This window comes from Fusarium coffeatum (genome assembly GCF_003316985.1).
Source record: "Fusarium coffeatum strain FIESC_28 chromosome Unknown BRIP53273_contig_32, whole genome shotgun sequence".
NCBI classification, from domain to species: domain Eukaryota; kingdom Fungi; phylum Ascomycota; class Sordariomycetes; order Hypocreales; family Nectriaceae; genus Fusarium; species Fusarium coffeatum.
This window is the reverse complement of record NW_022157829.1, coordinates 50,890-76,244: the sequence shown is the minus strand read 5'-3', so window position 1 is coordinate 76,244 and position 25,355 is coordinate 50,890. Positions and strand designations below refer to the sequence as shown.

The window sequence follows — 25,355 nt, the reverse complement described above, 5'->3', positions numbered from 1 at the left end:
TTTGAAGAGACAGCCATTCATGGTCTCCATGGCTGGTGACATGTCAGAAGGCCCGATAAGGCTAGCAAAGCTGACACAGAGCGACAAGTCCAAAGACCTTGCCCCTCGGTCAGGCTCACACTCCACCAATGCCATATACCTGCGGCTGTGCCTCTTCGATCCTTTGGATGAAGTAACATCTCCGAGTCTGCTTCGCTGGCTCACTCGAGACTCACCAGCCTCAGTGGAAGATGTCCAGGTCATTGAGGAGGCCTTGGCACAGGCGCACGACGTCGTGAAGACGGAAGAGAAAGTATTCGCGTCGGCAACTGAGCAGGAAAGAACACAGGCCTTCCGCTCAATTTCCCTAGAAGGACAGAATGAGGTCCAAAGGCTGCTAAGAGAACTGAAGCTTGCTGTTAGCTCATCCTGCGATGCCCTGTCGACGACATCTAGATCACCCAGTGTTATTATTAATGGTCTCCGGGGGGCATCCTCTCGGCTTACGGATTTCATCGCAGATTTCCTTCCAGTGATGGACAAATCAACTCTCATTGACCTGAGCCATGATGACGCAGTGGGCCTTGAAGACATCCGCAATAAGATACTGATGCGGCTTACTCTTCTCGACGACGAAGAGATGACAGGGAGTTCTATCCGTATCACCTTTGATGACGAGGCAAGCCCACATCAGCGAATACGCCTTGGAAGGCAAGCTGATCAAGACGTATTGGTTGAGTATATCTACTACAATAACGAGAATCCTGATGTCCTTAATCGATTATCGTACCAGATCAGGCGGATGATGGCTCTGTTAGTTGAGTCTAGGAACCCGATATTCCGGTCGCTCGGTGGGACTGGATTCATTCACGAGAAGCTTTGTGGACCTCGCTTCGGAATCGTGCACCCTCTTGCCAACAGCCTCAATGGCCGCAAGTTCGCAGTTCTCGCCGAATTGATAGAAGAGACCAAGTACGTCCGGTTGGACTGTCGCATACGTCTTGCTGCTCATATCTGTGAGGCCGTCCTGCATCTGCATTCCGTCGGCTGGTATCACAAGAACATCAAAATCGATAACATCATTGTTCCCCGCTCTTCTGATAGCGGGCAAAACTCGACTTCACCGACAAATTGGGATTTTGACAATCCGTTCATAATCGGGTTTGATTGCTCGCGCCCGACAGATGCAGAGACAAGAGACACGGTCGACTTCAATCCGGCAAACAATATCTACAGGCACCCGGACCGTTGGGGGAGATCGACCCGTTTTAAGAAACATCATGATATATATTCACTTGTAAGCCAATAACCCGGACTCTCTTGACCCTTTATGACTTGTACTGACCCACAGAGGAGGGTATTCTCATCTTGGAGATTGGATGTTGGATCAAATTTCCAACACTGGACACCAAACGACAAAACTTTGTTCACGTTAGTGATCCGGAAGAACTCCGCAAACTGCTTCTCAAGGTTGCATCTAGTAAGCTTGCGCATGCAGCTGGTGCACGATATGCCGAAGCAGTGAGGAATTGTATCATGAGAAGGAAGTGGGAAGATCTTGACGATTGGGAATCACAAAAGCTAGTTCGGGAGACTGTTTTGGACCAACTCCGATAGTCTCCTCCTAGAAACACTGGATCGTTCTTCATTACTTGAAAAAGCTAGCATATCCTTTCCGTCTTCAACTCGAACATCCTTTTTACCGTAGCATCACGGTAGGATGTAACAGAAAACAATGTTATGACTAAGGCGACTGGGCTAGAAATGCGCCGAGTAACGTAGCATATCTGCCCAAGATATGTGTTTAGTATCCACATCAGATAAGATGACGGGGTGTAAGGTATAACATACGTTACCAAAGCAATTAAAAAGTTGTGTTTAGTTATGTCGAGTGCAGCAACAAGCAAAATGGATGTGCCGAAGACAAAGATAGCATAGATTATCGATCTTGGGAGGCTTCCACCTGAGCTTTGCAACAGTATTGTTGGGAGAACCAGCCACATAGGAACAAACAACGCCACGAATGCTTTGGCAGCATGGTCAAGAAGTGAGGGGGGAAAGAGAAAGATGTTGGGGTCTCGAGTCTTTGCCTAAACAGGTTGCAGCTTAGTAAGGGTATTTGATCATATATTATGTTGCTTACCAAGTTGGTGTGAAACTGTTGTCTCATCATTAGCACTTCTCTTCCAGGATTCAAGGGCGGAAAGTCATACCAGTCTTCCAACCCGAGGAAATGTCCTCAGCCCCCACTCTAGTACCTTCTCCAGCCGTGATCTATCACATCTCTCGGAGACTCCCAGGGCCACATAATCCGTTTCAACTGACATATTAAGAAAGCATGCGCTCTCAGACCGTACCAGCGGCTTGTTTCCCGCGAACCAGTTCTCTACATTTTGGCGCTGTGCTTCATGCGCTTCGGGCAGACGGAGCATGTTGTTGTAATCTTGTACAGCCTTATCTGACCATCCATCAGTTATGCATGGCGTTGCGAGGGTATACGTGTACTCACCGTAAACTTCGAGTGTGGAGCGGATGCGCTGCAACAGGTCACGGCGGGTATTGTTGCTGTCTTGGCGACGGCTGCTCAGCCCTAGTTGTACAGGTTCAAGCTCGTCACACCGTTTCAGTTGATCCTGGAGCTCTGAAAGCTGATCTTGTAGGTCTAGGAGACTCCTCATATGCAAGAAGTCATACCTCTTTAGAATGGAGAAGTTCCTGTCCAAAGTGAGAAAACTCGCCAGCCGAGGATAACCCTGCCGATAGTCCTCAACTTGGAACATCAGGTCAGTTCGCGTGTGGGGAGGTATTGGGATAGGATAAGTGACTCACGCTTAATGCTGGACATGGTTACTCAGGTGTAGAGGTGGTGGCCTGTACTACTGTGACGAACTCAACAGTCGAGAGTAACATTTATCTAGAACATCTCGCATGGCATACTGCTCTAGACAATCGCGTGACATCGAGAGTCGAGAGGCCTCTTTGCTCCTTCCATTTTTGTGGCAATACTTTCAGCCCGTAAGCCGTCGTGTAACCACGTCGGTGAGACTGGCTGTATGGATCTGACTGTCTTGTCTCACGCAAAAGCAAAACTATCGACGCCCAAATCTGCACATTAATGCAGACGAATGTCACTCATGCATGGTGGAGTGGGGGCCTGATGATATTCTGTTTGTATTTTCAACCCAGCTGGATTTTGTGTCAAATCAGACCTGTATAAAATGCCATTGATTGTGTGCTCTAATCACATTGACAGTGACTAACTTGTCTTTGAACACTCACACAGCGAATCGGCTTGGCGAAGAAGCTGGGCGAGTCTTACATTTGCTAGAATGGCTACCAACACGTCCGCCACCGATGTACATGAAGGTGCAGGTCTCAACACAGCCCCGCTTGGCAGCACACCCGACAAATCAAAAGACAATCACGACAAAGAAAAGACTTTCGATGACAGCGATGATGAAGACAGGAAGGCGCATGTAGCTAGGTACACCCAGGAAGCTGCAGTAAGTACATTACATTTATACTTTTGCCGTATATTTGACATGCTAACATGGAACTTTCAAGTTCCCTTTGGAGATTGGAGAGACGGTATGGATTGTCAAGCCAGGCTATCGGGCCCCGTTAGGTGAATTTCGCATTACAAAGGCTCATCCAAACGACATGTTCGAGCTGCAATCTTGCGCAACCAACGCGGCCCACACCGAACTGGTTGCAGGGAAGGATCTGAGACGTAATGTTTAGCTTGGATGTATTATAGTCAATCATTGTAACTTGATAATCGGCACATCGGCAATATGTATATGCAATAGATAGTTGAATAAAGTGCCGAGCCATCTCGATTATCGTTCTGCGTGATGCTTTTGGATCCAACCCAAGTATGAGGTCCTGTCTTCTCTAGCCATTCAAGATACACCCGACGAAGCAACATAGTTTCACTTTTCTTAAGCCCTATCACGTATTGCAACTATAATGGCACTGTCCTTTCGCACTCCCTCTACCTTGGCTATCTCCAGTCGGGCGGAGGAGGATAAGAAAAATGAACCAGAAATATCTACAACAGCCCTGGACTTTGTCTCTGCTCTCACGACCAGCAAATTCCTAATACTCGGTTCTGGACTACTGAGGCTCGACGATATTACCGTGAGAGTTGCTGGACGCGGTGGCTATGCATCCATTGAGATTGGTACTGCCAAGCTACCTCACAAACGCCTCGTTGCGGTTAAGCGAAGCCTGATAAAATCCGATCAGAGACTCAACGGGCCTACTGCGTCCGGAAAAGGTTTGGGAAAAGGCTTTGAACAGATTGTTCGAGAATTACGCATTCTGGGCCATGACAGTATCAAAAAGCACAACAATCTGGTGAATCTGGAGGGTGTCTGCTTGGACGACTACAACGGTTTTCCCTCGCTGGCCATCGTTATGGAATACTCGAGTTTGGGGACATTGCGTGCCTTTCTCACCGAGAATGCGAAGAATATTTCGCTTGGTGAGCGCGTGGACTTCGTGATGCAGAGCGGCCGCGGCCTGGAAGCGCTTCACCAGGTCAAGGTTTGTCATGCAGATATTAAGATCGACAATGCGCTCGTATTCAAGTCATCGACACATAAAGACGTAGCCTCCGGCTGGACCATCAGGTTATCAGACTTTGGTCAGTCTATCATCGCGTCGCGAGATGATCCTGACGGAAGGGTGTACTGTCGACCTGGAACACCTCTATTGGAAGCTCCTGAAATTCGAAGTGGTCAATCGTTCTCTGACGGGGATTTCAACATTCATGCAGCCTTAAAGACCGATGTATTCTCTTTCGGCCTATTCATATGGGAAGCTATGAATAAGGGACGACTCTACTTTGATCCGGCTTGGATCGAGTCAAGTGATAGGCCGCTTGATATCAACATGATGGAGAGCTTCCTTGATGGCTTGCCTGAAAACGGCCTTTTATCCCGCGCTATCGCCTTTGCTAAGGGCTTAGGCCAAGAGGAGATAGCAGACCTATTGTCGCGTCTATTCGAGGTCACTTTGATCGACGACCCAAAAGCCAGAAAGTCGATAGGCGACCTAATGGAGCTGTTCCCGCAGAACGAGAAGTAAGTAGCAACCAATCCAATCATGCCATAGCGATCTCTTTGGATGTATACCTAATCACCAACGTCTATAGACATGTTGACAGTGACACTGACTCAGATAGCTCGATCGATATCGAAGCTATCCTCGTCACCCTAGGATTGGAAAATGACCACTTCCCAACATCTTCAATAGTCTCTTGGGGAACCCGAAATTCCTTTTACGACGTAAGTAGCCCCAATCACAATTACTCCTTGGACATCTCACTGAATTCTACCAATTAGTTAGATCTTCAGGGTATCGTACTTGGCAACGGTATTATAGCTAGTCTGCCCGTGTCTCTCCAGCGAAGCATCCTCGCTGAGCTCAAAGCTATGGCGGATCTTTCACAAGATAATGCTGCCGGCCATTCTGCTATGACAGTATCCGAGTGCTACACAATTGGCTTTGGTGGCTCGCATGACATGGGTCAAGTTTTGCACTGGCTTGCAGCTGCAGCTTCCAAGGGCTTTCATAAAGCTTGTCTACTGTATCACCGTGTTTGCAGCGGTCTCCGCTTGCCTCCCCGTGATGTGGATGGTACTGATGAGGGGAAGGCTCTTGATTTGGCCCTTCGAAGTCTACCCACTGAGAAGTACTTGTCAGAAAGGATCATCCATCACTCACGAATGATCATCGAAAGCGCACGGAATGCCATGCTACAGATTGCACCTGTAAATACTAGAATGGGGACTTGCAGCCTTTCACTGTTCAATGAAACCGACATCGACACCCTTCAACCACTACACGTGGCATCGTGGCTAGGAGATGAGTCCCTTGTATTACAGCTACTCGAGTCTGGCCCGCAGGATACGCGATCCCAGTTGGGGCTCAACGCCATACACTTTGCATGTCTCGGGGGAAGTCTCTCTGTTCTTAAACTACTAATCGAGCGCGGCCTTCCACCCTCGGTAGCCGACTTTCGGTCGATAACTCCCCTGCATCTAGCGATCTTCTTTACTTCAAAGGACCTACCTGCCGCTGTACAACTTCTCATTCAGAGTGGTTGCTCGGTGGAAGCTCGTGCAAATAGTGTCAACTTCGAAGCACATGACTTGTTGCTTAGTGGGACGCCGATTGAGTGGGCGATTGGGTCACGTAACATAACATTCGTTCGCCTTCTTCTCACACACCATGTACAGCCTCCCGACCCTGTTTGGCTCCATATAGCCATAGTTGACTATTACTGGGAGATTTTAGAAGACCTTTTGCCTCTTTTCTTACCCACAGCGATTGCCTTACCTGATAGCCACGCTACCTTACATGTAGCACAGAGGCCATTTCTTCATTGGATTGCCCATGGGAAAGACTACCACGAGGCAATCAAGGGGACAGTCCAGATATGCAGCGACAATGGTCTTCTGAGTTGTTCAACGGATGGAACATCCTATCTAAGTCTTTTGATAGACGATCTACGGACCGAGGGGGATTTCGCGATGTTCAACGCCGCCTTGGACGTCTCGACACCTGAAGACGTGCGAAAGAGGAGGGCGGGCTTTTTGGACGACCCCCTGATAGTCAGTGCATTCCAACACAACGCCCAAAAGGATGCCTTTCGTGATATCTTGATCAAGCTCACTGGTTACTATACACTCGATGAGCTTGAAGATGGTCGCATGTGTCGAGGAGGCAGCCTCCTTGGTCAGGCTGTCGAACACGATAACGTCATGGGGGCACGTATCTTACTCGAAAAGGGTGTCGACGTGAATAAGACCTTCGTGATTGGCGGCATTATACTCACAAACCCAATTCAAGAATGTCTTGCCAGCAGATCCTCACCAGAGATGCTATCGTTGTTGGTACAATATGGCGCTGATCTTCTTGCCAAAAGCCCTATGACTGGGCTGACACCACTTCACGCACTATTGACCGGTCGGATGCAGGTGAAAGATATTCTCGATATTCTTTCCCATCATCAGCAGCCCGACCAAGTATTTATCGAGGCATTACATAGAAGCTTCGGTACTCTGCTCATATTGTCTATGAGATATGAAGCCGGGATGTCTTCGAATGAGCGGGATAGTAAAAGCTTTCGACTACGAAACGACCTGCAGGAGCAATTCTGTCAGCTACTTCGTGACTCTAGGTTCTCAAAGTTTATCGATGCGCCTCAACATGAGGATGGACCTACAATGCTTCAACAAGCAGCGTATCTTGCCCAACCGTTCTTGGTCAGTCTCCTCCTTGAGGCAGGGGCTGATGGAACTCGACGATTGAAGCGCGATGACGATATGGTATTACCGCTTGACCTTGCATGCATGACGGGCCGGGGACTATACGCTGCCAAAGTAGCAGGCATTGACAGCACGGAGGGATTCGCCCATCTCAGCATTGATGACGCGTTGGAGGTCGCGACAGATTTGCTGCAGTGGCATCTGGCTCGCAATGACGGTATTTTTGAGGGTACCACACAGCTACACCTCGCAAGCCGTATATTCCATGAAGAGGCCATGGCAAAATTCATCCAACAAGGACAGAGTATGATGGCAAAAGGTCGATGGCCTGGGGTTGAGTATACGGTAACGCCAAGAGAGCTTGCTCTTCTCCCTGTTCATGACAAGGAGGTTGTTTCTTATGCAGATCTCATTCCACAATTTCGAGACGAGCTACTTGGGGAAGAAGCTATGGAGCTTGTACGTGAATCTCTACAAGACAGAAGGTCATCAGAGGATAGCTCATCAGTAGATACTGAAGATTTAGAGTACTAACAATAGCTCTCATTCTTCTATCCCACTACAAAGACACAGTTTACTATTTCGCATTCCTGACATCCTTATTCAATGCATCCCTTAAACTCGGCTACCCTCCTCATCAGATTCGTGCGTACCATTAGTGTGAGATTTGTCAATGTGTAATCAAACGATGCGACACTCGATGTCACCAGAAATGCAGGGACTAAATGATCACAAAGTGAGTTAATTTACCGACAATGATTATATCTATCAAACAAACGGCAGGATAACATGACTAGCGTTCTCCCCTCCACAAAAGACGTTATGCGTGCCCTTATTGTCATTATGCTCCAAGCTTCCAAAGTTGCTCACGCCCAGATTCCTTCCACAAACAACGGCCCGAATCGACTCACCAGCCTCATACTCAATACCCATAGCCCAAATACCAATATCCAGTCTGACGACATCGCCGGGGTTGATCTTCTCCTCAATCTCATGAGGGTGGAAAGGCCAGTGTGGATGCATACTTTTGCTCTCATCAATCTCACGGTGCGATGCTCGCAGAACACCCATTGGACCCCGGTAGACTACTACTTCGATCTTCTCCTTCGCGTCCATCTCTTCGAAGGATTGCTTGGGAATGCCTTTCCACGGAATGTTGAGGTTGAGCATGACTTCGCCGTTGGCGTCGAGCTTTTCGAGGAGGACGTAGACGTCCATGTCGTTGTGATCGGGGCAGGACATTAAGACTGTGGCTTTGGGCATGCCGACTAATCTTGTTGTCTTGTCAAACTTGTATGTGAAGCTAACTCGCTCGTCGGTCTCGGACTTGTAGGTAACAGTGGATGACTGGGACGGCTTGTCAAGAGAGAGTTGACCTTCCCGGGTGAAGTACATCTTCTTGTAGTCCGTTCTAGGAATGGGAAAGTCCTCTTCGACAATGTTCTCGTATGACTGAGGCTCCTTCTTTCCAAATCTCAAGACAGCCATGCGAACCTGCGGCGTACTATCCCAGCCGTTCTTCTTGCCCTTGAGGAAGTAGTCAAAGAAGTCGAGTAATTCTGGGTTGGCTTGCTCATTACCCCAGATGTCATACCACTCCTGCCAAGGGTGCCATCGAAGCCACTTGTGAGGTGTATCAACCTCAAGCCAGCCTCGAATCGCACCCATGCCATGCATGGTATTGGTCCAAGTTCCAGTGATGTAAGTGGGGATATTGATCTTCTTCATGTCAGGACGCTTGTCGTTCCACCAGTCGTTGGCGAGAGGGTGCTTCTTGAACATCTCACGGAAACTCTCAATTCCGTTGTGACCTTGGAGCATGTACTTGACGATCAGCTTGTCGAAGAGATCGCCAGCGTAGATACCGCCTCGGGCAAATTGTTCGCGGTACAGATCGCCGCAACCTTCCCAAGGAGCGATGGCTTTGAGACTGGGAGGTCGAAGGGCGGCAATGAACCATTGTACAATGGCGAGGTGCGAGTTTCCAGCGAGACCAACCGAACCGTTACACCAAGGCAGCTTAGCAATGCTCTCAATTGTATCAAAGCCATCTTCGGCTTCTTGTGTTCCCATGATGACCATGGTTCCTTCACTATCTCCTGAGCCCCGAGAGTCAATATTGACAATGGCATATCCACGAGGAACCCAATCATTAGGATCAGGAGCCTCAAACTTCTCAAGACCAGACAACGTCTTGGGAGGAATACCCAGATTCCAAGGAACCATGAGATCTAGTGACATAAGACCATTGAACTTCTTCCCGAAAGGCGACCAGCAGATGATCGCAGGAATAGACTCATCACTGTTCGGTGGCCGGTAGATATCAGCGTATAGCGTAACACCATCACGCATTTTGAACGCAACATCATGTTCAACAAGAATATCGCAGTTTAGAGGCTTTGCTGAAGGATGATCGAACTTCCAACCAGCTGGAAGGGTTTCTGAGTGTGGGTTGAATTTGACATAGCCGCCGTTACCAACCTTTGGAGGGTTGATGGGCTCGATTGGGACTTCGAAGGGGAGTTTGGCAGCAGGCATTGTGACAAGGATGTAATTGGTGGTGTTAATACTATCGGAATTGAAGTCTGAAGCGAACTATTCATAGTCAATGCTTGAACTCTGTAAGAGGGATACCGAGGTCGTGAACCGGTGGTCCGCTCGGCCCCACTTGGGTCTGGGTTCGGTGTAAGAAGAGGCGAGCGGCTCGGTATCGGAGTCTGGGGTAAGGAGCGGGGCAGGCGAGAGATACCGATCCCGAGCCGAAGCGATAGCACATCGGAATCAATTATTGGTTCAACGCCTGACTCCGACTATTTGGAGGATTAATTGATGAAAGATAAGTAGAACAGATTGAACTTACAAAGAACTATTCTTCAACAACTTTCAAAACAATTGAACAACATCTTGAGCACATTCAATCTCTTCAACTTCTTTCTGTCTTTGCATTCACAATGGTCATCAACACAGAGCCCGCCGGTTACCAAACCAGCGCAACTCTCAGGCTCGACAATCCCACAACCACCAAGTCTCTCCAAGCTAAGCCTGCAGGTCCCAACAAGCTCTTCGCCAACCCAGACGCTGTCTACGGCGACTGGCGCGATGACCTAGTCCGGGATGGTTACGCGGTCGTCAAGGGTGCTATTCCCCGCGATCGCGCTGACCAGTATGGAGAGGAGATTATGTCTTATCTCGAGACCTTGTAAGTCATCCTTCATTTTCCTCAATATCTTCACGACTGATACTTCGCAGCAACGGGGGCATGGGTTTCAAGCGCGATGACCCCAGCACAGTCAAGAACGAGACTCTTCCTGTCATCACAGAAAAAGGCATGATCATTGGCTATGGCGTCGCCCACGAGCAATTCACCTGGTCAATCCGTCAAGAACCCGGCGTCGTAGAAGCCTTCGAACGCGTCTACGACACAAAGGACCTGATCGTCTCCTTCGACGCAATCAACACCTCCTTCCCAGGCCGCAAAGACGTCAAGGTCAACAAGCCCTGGCCCCATCAGGACCAAGATCCCGAGAAGCCCGGATTCCGATGTCTGCAAGGTCTCGTCAACATCCTACCCAACGGAGATAAGGATGGCGGTTTGATCGTTTGCAAGGGCGCGCATCGTCTTAGTGAGGAGTTCCACGAGGACTTCAAGAACGAAGAGAACAGGATCTGGGCTTGGACGAAAGAATGGTACGGTTTTACAGAAGAGGGTATGGAGTGGTTGAAGAACAAAGGCTGCGAATGGATCAAGATCAATGCCGAGCCTGGGGATCTTCTTGTGTGGGATAGTCGCACGCCTCATTACAACGTCAGTCCTGAGGGCACGATGCCAAGGTTCTGCACGTATACTTGTTATATGCCTGCTGCGGATGCGACACAGGAGGACTTAATCAGGAAGAAGGGTGCTTTTGATAACCTTCAGAGCACGACGCATTGGCCTAATGCTATGCATGTTGGAGGTATTCCTGTCCTGCGCGATGGAAAGCCTTGTCCTTATAATACCGGTAAGCCTAGGGCTGTGCCGAAGTTGACGGAGAGGGGGTTCCAGTTGACAGGTATTCCTTATATCGCTGCATGAACGATCGGTCGTGTATGTTTGTCATTTATCTAGTTCCTACAATCAACTATGTTAGTTACCAGCTTCCGGGGAAAAAATAGACCTAGCCATCTCCTCGTCCATTCTTATTTACACGCAAATGAAATTGTATAAAATAGCAAATACTGCTACCTGCAAATGATAAAATAATGACTTAGTAGGTAAGGTAGAGAGAGTATCATATCTCGTTCTTTTTACTAATCTTTCTCGGCAGGCTTTTCTGTGCTTGGTAGCTCTGATAACCTTCCCTGGCCCGCAAGCTCAGTAGGCAGAGATAACACTATAGACCCGTGTATCTCTGCTGGTGCAGCAGCCGCAGCATCGGCCGTATTGGGTTGCTCCAACTCAGCGATTTGAGGCTTAGAGCCACGTCGGTTATTGTTCAACGTTACTCCTCCGGTGGCCTTCTGCTTCCTCCTTCTCATCCAGAGGAGCAAAGCTCCAACGAAGATCAGAATTACAAGTACTATTCCAACTACTATTCCAGCAATCGCTCCGGCACTAAGTCCACGCTTGGGGTCGACTTCTACCTCAGTTGATTCGGCCGAAGAAACTTCAGACGGCCTAGAGGTTGCAGCGTCTCGAGAGGCTGTTGAAGATGCTGGCGCCCAATTAGTAGTATGTACCACACGAGAGTTTTTCAATGTCATACCGGAATCAGTAATGATCAAAGTAGATGTCGTTGGTCTTGGCGCCGATCTGGGCATTGAGGCGCTTGTCAACTCGAACTGGGTCTCCGAGGAAGCGATTGTTTCTGACTTGGATGGGTTCGACTGTTCAGATAGGACAAACTGTTCACTGTATTGAGTCTCATCTTCGTTGGTCATTCGAAAGGAGTATGTATCTTCTTTCAAACCATTTAAAGTGAAAGTGAAGCTATCGCCGCTCGCACTCGCTGCAGTAATTAGCCGCAAGACCAGATGCAGGCCCTCTTCCGTAAGAGTTTCTATGTGATATCATTGCTTACTAGTCAGGATTCTGAAAACTTTCAGATCGGTGCTTTCACCAACCATAAGTGCTATATTGCAGCCATCATCGCAGCCATTGTAGTGTATCGTGAAGGGCTTCCCCTGCTCTACATTCCAGTTTTCAGTAAGAAGGACAAGGGCACCGGCAACGGCAGGAAGCGCCCAGCCAGCAAGTAACATAAGTTTTGTTAGCATTTTGGGGGGCTCCGCTAAGATACGGGGCGTTATTGACAAACGGTAGGGCCGTGTGACGCTTGTGAGTAAGGTATAGAAGCGGGGTATGAATGAAAGAAGAGGTTTGAGTAGCTGGGCTTGCAGATCAATCAAGAAGGAGTATGTCAAATCATCGAGACCAGTCACCCCAAATACTTGTTGACAGCAAGGGTTTTCTACCGCTTGCCAAGGATGGCAATGAAATGGTCAATGTTGCCAGGAACTGGAGGTAACAACAAACTTTCCCTTTTATAACCTTAAATGTCCGTAATTTTATTCCATTCCAGAGGGAAGCACCTGTTGTTCAGCCGCATGAAACTATTAACGCCATGCATTTCCACTATTGGACAGTTACCATTGTGACCTTACAATGATGTCATTTTACCTACACAGTAAGCTACTCGTCCAGGTCTGTGCATGTGAATTCCACTGTCAGAAAGCTCTTGGCAAACTGTCAGCTGAATTGCGAACATAGGCTAAGTATGCAGTCAGCAATCGTTACACCTGTAAGTCAGAAAAGCGTATGGCTTGATTGATCAGCACTCCTGTTGAACTGTCGACCCACTACTGGGATTTAGTACACTTAAACTCCCAATTCAAGCTTCTATCCAGAGGTTGGTTGCCTAGAAAGGAACCTGTACCTGCCCGGATCCCTACGCACTTTTAGTGTATAACAATTTATGCTGAATGGTATTGCTTTGAAGTCTCCATCCATGCTTTGCGCGTTAAGCAACTCAACCCGGCGTGGGGGAGTCCTTTTTGCCGGAGAAAGAGTCCATCGCTACCTCCTGCCCTCTCTTTCTCCTTATCTTCCTTCTATTCCATATGCACAACCCACCGCAACATATTAATATCGCCCCAACGATAATAGGAACGCCAATCATCAGGAATCTCATAAAAGAGGTAGTGAAAGGACCATCATTGATTGATGCACCTGATGCCGCTCGAGCTACAAGGTGTGTTGGCTCCGCCATCGCACTGCTCAAATTACTGGCTTCAGGAAGGTCTCGTTGACGGATGATTTTGGGTGATATTTCGTGCTTGGTAATTTTGGAATGTGTTCAAGGTGCCAATTCCGAATTTGCTTGTTGTCATTGACCCCATTCGGCAGCTAGATGGCTTGTAGCATGATGTCATGAGGGAGCTGAATGGTGAGCGAGGAATGGCTGGTGTCGTGGTCAGGAGAGAAAGACTACAATCTACAATATTCTGTCTCTATTCCGGGGTGAGAGATTGTCTATCACATGCTGCTATGCTGTGCCGGAGGGCAGATTATGGCCCTGGCTAAGCTCCACTGTTTCATCACGAAATGGTACAGTCTGGGTTCCAGTAGGCTGCTAATACTCGTGTCGCTGCACGAGCGATGGATCGTTACATAGTAAGTCGGATTAATTTTTATCTTCCAAAAATAAACAAAACCGAACAAGGTCTTTGTCTTCACCATGTTCATGCATACCGAGGTCCCGCTAATCCTTCGTAGAAACACCATCTTGAGCAGCTTCATATGGAAGAGGCTGCATAGCTACAGCTACCTCTTGGGCTCTTTGTCTCCTCATCTTCCTTCGGTTCCACCAGCACAGCCCAAAACAGCACATAAATATCACCCCAACTGCAACACCAATGCCGATTCCCAAGGAAACAATAGGACCCGCGTTCAGATGACTATCTTCTCGAGCGACAAGATGGAATGGCTCCGCCATGGCAGCACCCAGATGTAGCCGCTTCCAGGATAGAAAGTGGGTCGTAGACAATTCCGCAGTGCGGAATAATTGAGGTTGGTTTTGAGTGAGATTGTCCTGGCAGTGGATTGGATTTCGTACGCAGCGACGAGTCTATCTTAGAATCCTGAGTTTGTTGTTGAAGAAGATCTGACGTCTGAACTGAGAATGAATGAAAATAACCTGTGGTTTTCTCTTTGTCCTGGGTTGAGTGGCTGTTTATCACAGACTCCTGTGCCGTAGGACATAATTTAACCCTGGTTGCGGTCCACTGTTTCATTTTCAAATTGACCAGTCTGGTGGCAAGGTCGCTGAAAAACGCCTTGAGACCCCTGCTAGTTTAGTGCTTGTTGGTTGTAAAGTTCCGACCAACACGTTTCTGAATAGGCTAATTACAAGCTTATCTTCGTAGCAATAGGGTAAGGTACCGCGAATGAACACTTGTCTCCCGCGATGACGACGCGTCGTATGACAAGGCACCTCCATAGATTCAGCAAGACGCAGATCTATTTTTGGCTATGCTGTTAGACCCGGATGAAAGAGAAAAAAGTAATGACGGGAAACGCGGATTGATCTGAAACAAGAAGAGAAAAAAATTATGGGAATTGATTGCACTGACGGTTTAAAATTCAATGGATTCCATTTATTGACAGTTATATTTTTCAACCTTGCTAGTGGTCACACTTCTAAAGTCCGTACGAAGCCATCAGCTCCTTGAACGATGCATCCTCGAGAAGCTGACCAGCGCTCAAGCGATGCTCCGGGAGATACGATAGACCCCTCTGCAGTATAGAGCGCACTAGCTCTTTCTCAACGGGGCTTATCTCATAGCGCGAACGCTCGATCTTGGCTTCCAGAGTTTGATGGGAATCTGGTCCTCTATTCTGGTTATACCAAGACTCATCGTATTGCCCACCACCGTCGTAAGAGCCCCTCCATTTCGATGGAAGGGGCCCGAGGCTCCTCACCATAAAGTCCAGGGCTGAACGGGGTACCGAGCCACGGAACAGGGAAAAGCCTATGCAGAGATCGGCAAATATACACATATAGCTCCACATGTCTGACGCAAAGCCCGATTCTACACCGTGGAATCGTTCTGGGGCGCAGTAGATAGCAGGAGGCTCGCCTTTGCACTCCACGGAGGTGTCAGACTTGACAGCCAAGCCAAAGTCGGCGAGGGTGACCGTCTCCTGTACCAGAGACTTATGCGGAGAAATAGGCATGACCAGCTCGCCCTCTTTCCACATGGGCTTACATGTAGGTATATGCATTTTCCGTGGACGCCCAAGATACTCGTACTTGGTAACTAAATCGGTGCCACTTTTGAAGGGAGTGAGACCGTATAAGACATTAGAACTGTTGATGTCTGCATCTATGGTTAGCCTTTTGCTGTTGACGTCCATGGCATCATACCTCTATGTACGACTCCGCCGTCGTGTAAAGCCTTGATGGCTTGCAGCAGTTGCTTGGCAGACGACATCCGGGCGGCAACAGACATGGACGAGGCATGTGTCCGTAGGCTGGGGCCCAGCAAGGGGAAGACCAGGACCCTGTGTTGTGTCGTGGGGGCGGGCAGCAGGAAGGTCTCTCTGTATAACAAGAGGCGGGAGGTGTCCTGCACTGTAGTGGCGATCATATCTTGCGCGGTATATTCTCGCTCAGCAGGAGGCCCAGGGGTCATTATCTTGAGAGCAACGTCGTTGTTGTTGACCATGTCATGTGCCATCCAGACGGTTGAGAAGCCGCCATGACCCAGCTTATGCTCAACACGATACCTGTTGATGAGGATTTCTCCGATGCAGATTGGATAATAGAGCCCCTCGTCGTATCGCTCAGCTGGTTCGGCTGCATCCTCGACGTCGCACTGGTCATCTGAATCGACAAAGTCGCCCCAGACAGCGGCACAATCTGAATCATCGGTTCCAGTAGCCATTATGGTACCAGTCGGTGCGGAATGAAGAAGAGTTGCACCAGGAATTGCTCGGATCAGGTAAGGAAAAAAAAGAAAGGGTCGGGCCAATGGATCGAGTTGTGAGAAACAAGAAATAAGGCGATACATGTGTTATGTGGAAGTGAATTGCGGAAGAGAGAATTGCTGTACGGATAAGTTCATACGAGGATGTGGTACGTGGGCTGGATGCTCCCGGACGTTCCTAGCTCAATGTGACCCCACTCCTTCTTTCCTTCTGGTTGGTTGGTTGGCTGATGATATGGCGGGGAGGTCTAGGTTAGGTGCCGGGAAGTTGACTTGGATGGCTGGATGGGTGCGGCTTGGTTAAGTCGTGCAAGCGCCGTCCTGGAAACATAGCATGGGGACTCTCATGTGGTGTTGGGTCTCATCTTAAGCAATAAAAGCTTTAAACTGTAGTCTTCACAGCACTGTTTTATATTGGACCTCTCCTAAAAGGTCTATCGACTAGGGTAAAAACAAACGCGCACGATATCTAACATTGTATATACTAAACACTCCGTCAGCCACTGTATCCACTGTACACTTCGCAAAATGATCCAACCTGCCCCGATGGTAAGTGCAACAGAAGATGACAGTGTAATGACTAATATCAAGACAATAGTTCCAGCTGATGGATGTAGGTCCGTTTCAACCTTTGTCTGAACTTCTTTGCATCCAGTAACTGTCGGACTATCAACCTTACCCGGCGACATATATGCTGTGCTGTTACTTTGTGCAGATTTCTTATCGCCTCGCATCAAGGACGTAAGCTCCGGTAGACTTAGCTCTCGATCGAGCTTCTGAGACTCACTGATATCCTTGATCATGACTCTCCACATTATCCTGTTCGATATGTAGGGGATTTGTATAGGTACTGATAAAAAAGTGAGTATCGTGTAATCGAGAATGTCTCAGAAAATAGTGTTATAGCTTACCATCGTCAATATCATCTTCAGGACCCTCTAAATCCTTTTCATCGACGACCAAACTAGCTTGCTCCTGTCTTTTCAAAGCATGTCGAATTCGTTTGAGAAAGTGCAAAAACACAAAATTAGGCTCCTGCGTCTGAAAGCTTTGTAAGAGCTTTTCAAGCCTTCCGTTTCCCTCGAACTTATCGTCTCGATCCATATGTGCACTGATGTGCCAGATACGAAACATCGCAAGTGAATGTTCCAACTCTCCAGTCGAGACATCCCGTGGCACATTTGGATGGGATGGCGAGGCTGCTGCTAGCTCGGTAATGCGTTCGTAGATTAGGCGAAGTAGAGTATCCTCCTGCAAGTAGGATTGAAGCCTTAAATAGGAGCCAAAGTTTGTCACTTCGTCAGGTAATTGGTCGGGCTCTTCTGCATCTTCACGGCTCGTACCCGATTCATTGGGGGACATTCCCTCGGGGCCAGGGTCTGCCTCGTTTACCGGTTGTTTCTCCATCTTCGTTCCGGCTTGCTCTGACTCATCGCCTCTGTCTTTAGCGAGTTCTTGAGCCCATCGTACAGAAGCAATGCCGGCTTCTCTAAAACGCGCTATGTCAAGGTCTTTGCGGGTTGGCCAGTCAATGATCTTCGTTGAGACCTCTCGCCCTTGCGCCGCCATGAAAATGGTTAGTTGTTCGATATATTTTCTCTTGGTTTCACGGTTCTCTCCAGTCAAATTCTTACCCACTTCACAGGGCTCAGTCAAGTACCATTCAACGAGGTCGAGAAACACATCCTGTCGATTGAAGATGATGGTTGAGCCGTGAAAGGCATTGTCAAGGAGCAACCCATTCATCTTATGAGTGTACTCCGTAGAGATCTGGAAGATGGGGAATGTAAAACAGTCGTTCTTGTTAAGCCTTCCATCCCATCCCGGTAGTGGTATACGTCTGCCATCAATCACCTTTGAGTAGCTGTTGAATGCTATGTGAACTGGGAGGTCTTCCATGATGGATTCGGTTCCCGGGCCGTACAAGGAGTTGATCATGATTTCTCGCCGTTGTCTCCGAAATGCCTTATTATCTGGGTCGCCATCGTCGAGGGGCTCGGGAAGATGTTGGCTCCGAAGGAGAATCATGACTCTAGGAGCGATAGGCGCGAAATAGTGAAAGGCAGGACCCAGACTAATGCATTCGCCAGTCTCCTTGTCTTCGAAGCCGACAGTTGGTCCTTCGTGGACGTTGTAGCCATTCTCAGTCAATACGAATTCCTCTTCGGTGTTCGCAGGTGTGCATATGGCCATCCAATAGCCCGTGACATGCTCCACGAAACGCTCAGCGATAGCGAAGTATACGGCTGAAGAAATAGTTTCTTGCCACTGGCCCCCCACATCCATATCAAGGTCAACAATAGCACTCAGTCCATGTAACCAGACATCTATCGGCCGTTCAATTCCGTGGCTTTCCATAAAGTCCCTGAGCAGAGCCTGGTCTTCTGTATGTTTGTAGTCCTCGATGGTTTCGCAGTTGTATCTTTGAAAGAACCCAGTACCACGGATGCCAAGTAAAAATAGAAACTTTCGTAAAACGGTGCGTTGCGTCCTGGTCAACTCAACATCCTTCTGACCTTGCTCCTGCGCCGTGACAATCTTACGAATGATAAGACTGGTGCTACATTCGAGCCGGCTGAATTTCCTCTCAAGCTGGCGAGGAACTTCTGCAGTCAACGATCGATCGGTGTACATATCATTAAGACCACAGACGCGTCGGATGGAATGTTCCTCGATCTTGAACCCAGTTGGCAACAGCTGCAAGCAATTTACCACGGGATCGCCTGGATATTTGCCCGTTTCATGGTGACGCTTCTTACATTTCAAACGGCCCTTGGGGGTAGAGGGGTACAGAAATGGATGATTAAAGTTTCTCAAAATAAACTGTGGAACGAAGTGTTGATATTCGGGCTTAGCCGCCTCCATAATGGAGTAATTGTTGAAAGTCAGGTTAGCGCAAAGTGGGGATGACGGTGATATCTGGGGATCGTTCGTGCGTCATATAGTAAATGCCCCGCTGGAACGGAAGAACTATTAGCCAGAAGCCTACTGTACTGATTACTCTGCGTATGAGGTCCTTACATACAATTTAATAGTTCGTGGATGCCGCCACGCTTGACAAAAGCCAAGGTGTATAAGCAGCAGTGCCGTTGATGTCTGTATCGCATGCTTAGCTCCTTCCCATTGGCAGAATAGAGTAGTTGCATGATAGGATCCCACAATATACAACCCCGCCGTCACTTAGCGTCTTGATGACGAGCAACAGTCATTTGACGGATGTCTTTCAAGCGACAATATACATAGAAGAGGCTTATATATGCAAACTAATACCTAGTAAGAGTAAGACAAGGACTTTATGATATGGCTTAGGGGCTGGCGAAAGAACGATTTTCGGGTATAAGAAGGGGGGAAGCATCCTGCACTGCGCTGATAATCATGTTCTGCGCCGTATACTCTTGCTCATGTCATCCAGGCGGTTGAGAAGCCGCCACGGCCCAGCTTATGCTCAATGCGGTACCTGTTGACAAGGGCCCGTCCGATACATATTGGATGATATATCCCTCAGCCGGTTCGGAAGCATCTTCAACTTCACCTTCATCATCTGAATGAACAAAATCGCCCCAGATGGAGGCGCAATCTTTTTCATCTCTTCTATTAGACATCGTGGTACCAGTGAGATATTCTCCAAATACTATTGGATAATGCTATACTCATGTACACAAAAAAGGAAAATTATTAAGTAATTGAGTTTATACAAAGCGGCAAAAATCGATGTATGTATTAAGTGCATAGACTTTGGAAAAACGAATCGCCGAACAGCGATAAGACAAGTGGACCGGATGCTTTAAAAATAGATTCATGCTTAGCTCCACTATCCAGCCACTGCTTCCTTGTAGTTAGTTGGTTGCCAATTAAGCTGGGTAGTATAGGTTAGGATCTGTCGCGCTGCCTTGTCTTTCTGTACAAGGGGTATCTCACTCCATCCAGGAACACGTAGATCTGTTTCAGTCTTCTTTTTTAGATATCACATTATTTTCACACACAAGTTTGAAAGCAAAACAATAAAGATCCCAATTGACAGCACCGCTGTATAAGCACTTAAACAAGCTACTGATCAAATGAACCACGACCAATCACCCATGTAGCGCTTCCAAGTATGCTTATTATCAGTCTGCAAATGAGAATTCCTACTAATAAGCGCGGTCCGGTCTTGTTGGAGACCAGGAACCCGGCTCGCGGTCGGGACTGTTTTAAAGAGCCGCTGAAGAGGGACCCTGAAAAGCCACGTGTGGAGATCTACAAAAAAGGAACGGTGTTTATCCAGTTAGGTTCATCAACTAATTAGAAGAGGACAGTCGGAACCCGTGCAATTGGGCGCGCCCCATAGATCCAAGCTACCAAAAACCCCTCGATCCGTTTGCTTGGCTATAAGACGGCGATTAGAGTCATGTGTAGCTCTGTGATCAATAGGAGCCACAGTATGTTAAAAGCAGGCTTGCGTTAGCATGCCGCCGGTATCCACAGAGCGCACCTAATTTCACGGGTTCCTACGGTATTGGCTAAATGAGGATAGTGAGAGACAAGCTTATTAATGACAAAAGCTTATGATTTGGGCTAGCTTAGTTATATGGATCGCTGATGGGAAATAAGGTTTGGTTCGGATGGATGTTGGGAGCTTGAACGAGTCAGGATGAACTCAAGTGGAACTGAATTGGAGACGAGAAGAAGTAGAAGCGAGAGAGCTGTACTACTCAGGAGGAGGTTACGTATTGGGATTTTACTCGGACACAAGTATTACGCACTAAGCCTCTCACTGCCTCGGAGAGATGTTGTTTCCTTGGAAGCCTAAAAGATTGATAGCACATATGGAATTATTCCGTAGACAACAGGTGCGGAATAAGCCAACGAGAAAGACCATTGAATCCGTTTCACCCCATTTCAAACATGACTCGACCCTTGGTTAGATTCGAGTTGGATACCCAAAGTGGCCTAGCTCCGATAGCCACGTCTGATCTAGCGTGTCTTCGGGGCCCAGGCGCTCGGGCCCCCTCTATTTCGTGGCGTTTATCAAGTAGTCTCAGGGGTTTGGTGACACTGACAGAATGGCATGATACTCCGTGGGCACTAACACCATGTAAAACCCGCTCGTCGAAAGAGAGAGAAGGTAGAAAAGGGACCAAAGAGATAAAGAGAAAAATAAGAAAGCCAAGACTCTGCTCATCCGAAAAGAGACTTGTCGAATCGCTTCCTCATCTTGTGTCGCCACCGACAGGTCGTCATGTCCATCAAGCACACGAAAGGTCTATGTACAGTCCACAGGGGTATGAGAGGGCAGCGGGAATACCTTTTCTCCAACACCTAAAATATTTGCCACCCGTAGAGCAACTTAGTCCTAGGTGAATAATGGGCGAATAGAAGGTCTCTATACAGCGGAATACACGTGCGGAATAGCGGAAGATGCCCTCCCAAACCCCTGCGGACTGTACTCTACCACACAATCGTGGTTCTTCCCCATTGCTTTAAGGGCAGGACATTCTGGCCTCAACTAAGTGGGTTTATTAGAATTGTGGCTTATACTCTATCGATGCCCGGAATTTATTTTCTTGGCGACGGTCATCCAAAATGTTCGATCAAATATGTCCTTTTTCTTGCAATATATAAACAGGAAAGAAGACATCGGTACTCGTGGTCGTGCCTTAAAAGTCGCCAACGTAGCTATGTAGCAGTTATTTCTCTTCTCTTCTACCGTGGACCCGACGACCAGGAAAACCGAGTGACGCCATTGTACAGAGTAGATCTCTGAGGGCGGGGACTCGGGGATCATCGCTCGGCTATCCGAACAGAGCTGACTGATCTACCGTTTATCGCTGATCCCGCTTTGACCGTCACAGGAGGCTAACGGCTCAAGAAGGGTTCAACCAAAACTACCCGAAACACCACTGAACGTGGCGCGTTGACTCCAGTATCTACTAGAGAAGCGCGCGGAGCAAACTGACCGTCAGGCTTTCGTCTATTACACGGAAACGTCGCAAAGCCATTCCGAGACCCAAGACGAAGCTCGTAGCGTACTGATAACTAACACGGTTTCATCGAGTGAAAATATAATATCCCACTGAGGTAGATTGATCTGTATGATTGCCTAACTTCGAATGCAAATTTGGCAATACTTAATTTGAATCATACTCTATATAAATATTGAATCTCTGGTCACCAATTATTCCCATTGCGTCGTCCAGCTAAGAAGGAGCAAAACAGACTTATTAGATCGGACAAGCCAGTCCCAATAGTTTGGGACGCGATATTTGGCCTATGGATCAAGAAAGTGTAATGATGGACTAAGTTAGCAGGCTAAACCCAGGTGGTTACTCTGTCTGCGCGACTGAATCAGTCGTGCTGTTTGCGCCCCGCTGACCAAACAGGCTAATCATGCTAAGCATGCTCTAGTCGAATCTTGCAAAACCTAGACGCCCCCTTTTAATTCTTCTTACGCACACAGCAGCTGGTGTGCTGACTATTACAAACCTCTTTTTGGAAAGACACTAGACACGGCTTGCGCTTCAGGGGTGCTTGGACATCCAAGCTTGCCACTTGGTTTTTTTTTCCCTTTGCTGCACTCTTGTATATATCCCCACCGTCCACCCCTTCCTGTATGTTGAAACGTGATTACCGGCTATGCATGTTTTAATTTGGTTCCGTTCTGTACTGTGACCAACCAGTTTAATGTCATGACGTGACATCCGTTTCCTTTTCTTGTTTCTTCTTCGTTTCTTTTCTACGAAACAAGTTTGTTTTGAGATGAGGCCTTTCCGGTTCATTGTTCCTTGCCTTTTAGCTCTTCCTTTGGCCGTAACTGGTCTGAGTAAGGAGGCTTCAGCGGTGTTGGGCAAGTTGCCCAACTGTGCGGTATATATCAACTTTACTGGCGATATGTTTTAACAATGACTAATCTTGTGTAGTCAAAATGTCTTGTCACCAATATATTGGAGTCAAGTTGTGATCTTGACGATATAAAATGCACATGCACGAACGTACCGCTACAGGCACAACTCGAGAAATGTGTACTGGCTGACTGCACTGTCCAAGAATCCCTTTGTATATTTCCTCACTGCTCCAACAATGTTCAATTCATTTACTTACTCTTTGCTAGTTACAAAAAACACAACGCAAACGCTATGCGGTGCCCCTGTTTCAGACAACAGAACCCTCTTCGTCCGCCTCAACGACATCATGGGCACCTTATCGGGTATCTTCTGCCTTATTCGATTCCTCACGAAGCTCGGTTATAAAGTCCCTCTCGGTATGGACGACCTCTTTATGCTCATTACGATAATTGTCGCTATTCCTTGCATCGTAATCAACTCATATTACCTTGCACCAGCAGGTATGGGCACCGATTAATTGTGTTGATTTGAACTGTACGACTTGATGACTGACCTTGAAAACACTTGAAAAGGTATGGGCACCGATATCTGGACCCTAACGCCGACGCAAATAACAGATTTTGGTTACTGGTTCTACATCATTTGCATGATGTACTTTGTTCTCCAAACACCTCTTAAATTAACCTTGATTTTCTTTTATCTTCGAATTTTTCCTAGCACTGGGGTGCGAAGGATTCTCTGGGCAACTGTTGCCTTTACAGTTGCTTACGGCCTTACCTTTATTCTGGTCATTATCTTCCAGTGTCATCCAGTTAACCACTTCTGGTTGAAATGGGACGGCATGCATGAAGGTTCATGTATCAGTGTAAACGGTATTGCTTGGTCCAGCTCTGCTATCAATATTGCTATGGATCTATGGATATTGGGTGTCCCTCTTTCTCAACTGAAAAAGATGAACCTGGATTGGAAGAAGAAGGTTGGTATTGGAATGATGTTTAGCGTCGGTGTGTTGTAAGTCCACCCTATCTCTTATCCATTAACTTGGCGCATGACAGTCTCTAACGGGTACATCTACAGCGTTACCGTCATGAGCATCTTTCGTCTTTACGCCTGCGTTGTAGCCGGTCTGAGCCACACAAACAACTATTCACAAGACTACCTCGCCATGTCGAAATGGTCCACCATTGAACTTAACGTCGGTATCTGGTGCGCCTGCATGCCTACGCTACGCGTTCTTCTCGTTCGACTGTTTCCCAAGGTGCTCGGCACATCAAAGAAATACCTCCGTTACGGTAGCAAGAACACGGGGCAGCCGACGGGTGCGAAGACGGCTGGAAACAACAACAGCGACGACCACAGTAAGGGACGAAATCGTTCAGGACCAAACCCTTTTGCTGGGGGTGCAGAACACCATATCGGCAAGACGGGGCAGTCGCGCGCCCGGGTCGATCCTATTGGAATCACTTGCGACCGAACCTACGAGGTGGAATACGGAATGGCAGATGATGATGAGACATATCTAGTGCATTTGAAGACCATGAATCATGGATCTAAGAGCACCAACTCTTTGCCGCGGTCTGAAGACTCGGTATAGATTACACAGTACTTACAAATAATTATCAATGAACGATTGAGATTTATCTGAATATGATTACAAGCATCCAAAATGGCCCAACCAATGATTGTGACTGATTCAGCTAGCGATTTTGTCTCAGCAGATCGTAGACTTGACTGGAGCATCTCCAAGAATACGATACGGTCGGCTTTCTTTCCATCCTTATCTTGGTTCAGCAAAGCTTTGGGTGAAGCTATCACTACTCTGTTCGATGATTGAGGTACAGATCTATGTTGCCTTGAAATAAGGCGGCTTTGCCGCCGTGGCAGATCGATCTGGCATGTACAACGACACGGGGGTTTTATCCGGAGCTAGTTATCCGGTCTTCCGATCTAGGTATTCTTGCGCATACCCCCGAATTAGGATATTGCTCCGTGAGCTAAGATCGGAATGTCGATCATCTTGCGCCACAGCCGATGCAATACAAATGAAGCTCGCGTGTTGTGTTACGCGTCTGGACTTCCAACTTGTATAGAATATATGTAGCGTTTTTACAAATTCACAGGTTCGTTCCGACGTAAGTACTACTATGAAACGGAGGTTAAAGACCCCAAGAGCAAGATAGAACTCGTGTCGGGAAGCTTTGTACGTCAGTCGGGGCTGGTCGTCGATGTGCCAACACGATCTTGAGAAGAAAGACGAGGTCATTGGATTTACAGAAGAACGGTCGGAAATGCCAAATCGTTCACTAATTCG

The 25,355-nt window shown here is 47.8% G+C and overlaps 9 protein-coding genes across 9 annotated transcripts; 4 read left to right on the top strand and 5 right to left on the bottom strand.

Moving 5' to 3' along the window:
- Positions 1-1,723: 1,723 nt before the first annotated feature.
- FIESC28_01090 (uncharacterized protein) lies at positions 1,724-2,824 on the bottom strand (the record flags this gene model as incomplete). The annotated part of the gene is made up of 5 exons (XM_031155241.1): positions 1,724-1,766; positions 1,831-2,069; positions 2,123-2,137; positions 2,193-2,749; positions 2,809-2,824. The coding sequence occupies 5 exons, from the start codon at positions 2,822-2,824 to the stop codon at positions 1,724-1,726; spliced, it is 870 nt and encodes a 289-aa protein (XP_031020653.1).
- Positions 2,825-3,308: 484 nt separating this feature from the next.
- Positions 3,309-3,720, top strand: FIESC28_01089 (uncharacterized protein; the record flags this gene model as incomplete). Its single annotated transcript, XM_031155240.1, has 2 exons — positions 3,309-3,482; positions 3,544-3,720. 2 exons carry the CDS (start codon positions 3,309-3,311, stop codon positions 3,718-3,720), a joined length of 351 nt encoding a protein of 116 aa, XP_031020652.1.
- A 228-nt stretch (positions 3,721-3,948) lies between these two features.
- Positions 3,949-7,790, top strand: FIESC28_01088 (uncharacterized protein; the record flags this gene model as incomplete). The annotated part of the gene is made up of 3 exons (XM_031155239.1): positions 3,949-5,066; positions 5,138-5,270; positions 5,328-7,790. 3 exons carry the CDS (start codon positions 3,949-3,951, stop codon positions 7,788-7,790), a joined length of 3,714 nt encoding a protein of 1,237 aa, XP_031020651.1.
- A 234-nt stretch (positions 7,791-8,024) lies between these two features.
- Positions 8,025-9,794, bottom strand: FIESC28_01087 (uncharacterized protein; the record flags this gene model as incomplete). The annotated part of the gene is made up of 1 exon (XM_031155238.1): positions 8,025-9,794. The coding sequence occupies one exon, from the start codon at positions 9,792-9,794 to the stop codon at positions 8,025-8,027; it is 1,770 nt and encodes a 589-aa protein (XP_031020650.1).
- A 413-nt stretch (positions 9,795-10,207) lies between these two features.
- On the top strand, positions 10,208-11,331 carry FIESC28_01086 (uncharacterized protein; the record flags this gene model as incomplete). The annotated part of the gene is made up of 2 exons (XM_031155237.1): positions 10,208-10,455; positions 10,506-11,331. 2 exons carry the CDS (start codon positions 10,208-10,210, stop codon positions 11,329-11,331), a joined length of 1,074 nt encoding a protein of 357 aa, XP_031020649.1.
- A 215-nt stretch (positions 11,332-11,546) lies between these two features.
- Positions 11,547-12,512, bottom strand: FIESC28_01085 (uncharacterized protein; the record flags this gene model as incomplete). Its single annotated transcript, XM_031155236.1, has 3 exons — positions 11,547-11,950; positions 12,002-12,244; positions 12,317-12,512. 3 exons carry the CDS (start codon positions 12,510-12,512, stop codon positions 11,547-11,549), a joined length of 843 nt encoding a protein of 280 aa, XP_031020648.1.
- A 2,422-nt stretch (positions 12,513-14,934) lies between these two features.
- Positions 14,935-16,181, bottom strand: FIESC28_01084 (uncharacterized protein; the record flags this gene model as incomplete). Its single annotated transcript, XM_031155235.1, has 2 exons — positions 14,935-15,614; positions 15,662-16,181. 2 exons carry the CDS (start codon positions 16,179-16,181, stop codon positions 14,935-14,937), a joined length of 1,200 nt encoding a protein of 399 aa, XP_031020647.1.
- A 942-nt stretch (positions 16,182-17,123) lies between these two features.
- FIESC28_01083 (uncharacterized protein) lies at positions 17,124-19,088 on the bottom strand (the record flags this gene model as incomplete). Its single annotated transcript, XM_031155234.1, has 1 exon — positions 17,124-19,088. One exon carries the CDS (start codon positions 19,086-19,088, stop codon positions 17,124-17,126), a length of 1,965 nt encoding a protein of 654 aa, XP_031020646.1.
- A 4,191-nt stretch (positions 19,089-23,279) lies between these two features.
- FIESC28_01082 (uncharacterized protein) lies at positions 23,280-24,638 on the top strand (the record flags this gene model as incomplete). The annotated part of the gene is made up of 3 exons (XM_031155233.1): positions 23,280-23,544; positions 23,617-24,055; positions 24,122-24,638. 3 exons carry the CDS (start codon positions 23,280-23,282, stop codon positions 24,636-24,638), a joined length of 1,221 nt encoding a protein of 406 aa, XP_031020645.1.
- Positions 24,639-25,355: the final 717 nt, after the last annotated feature.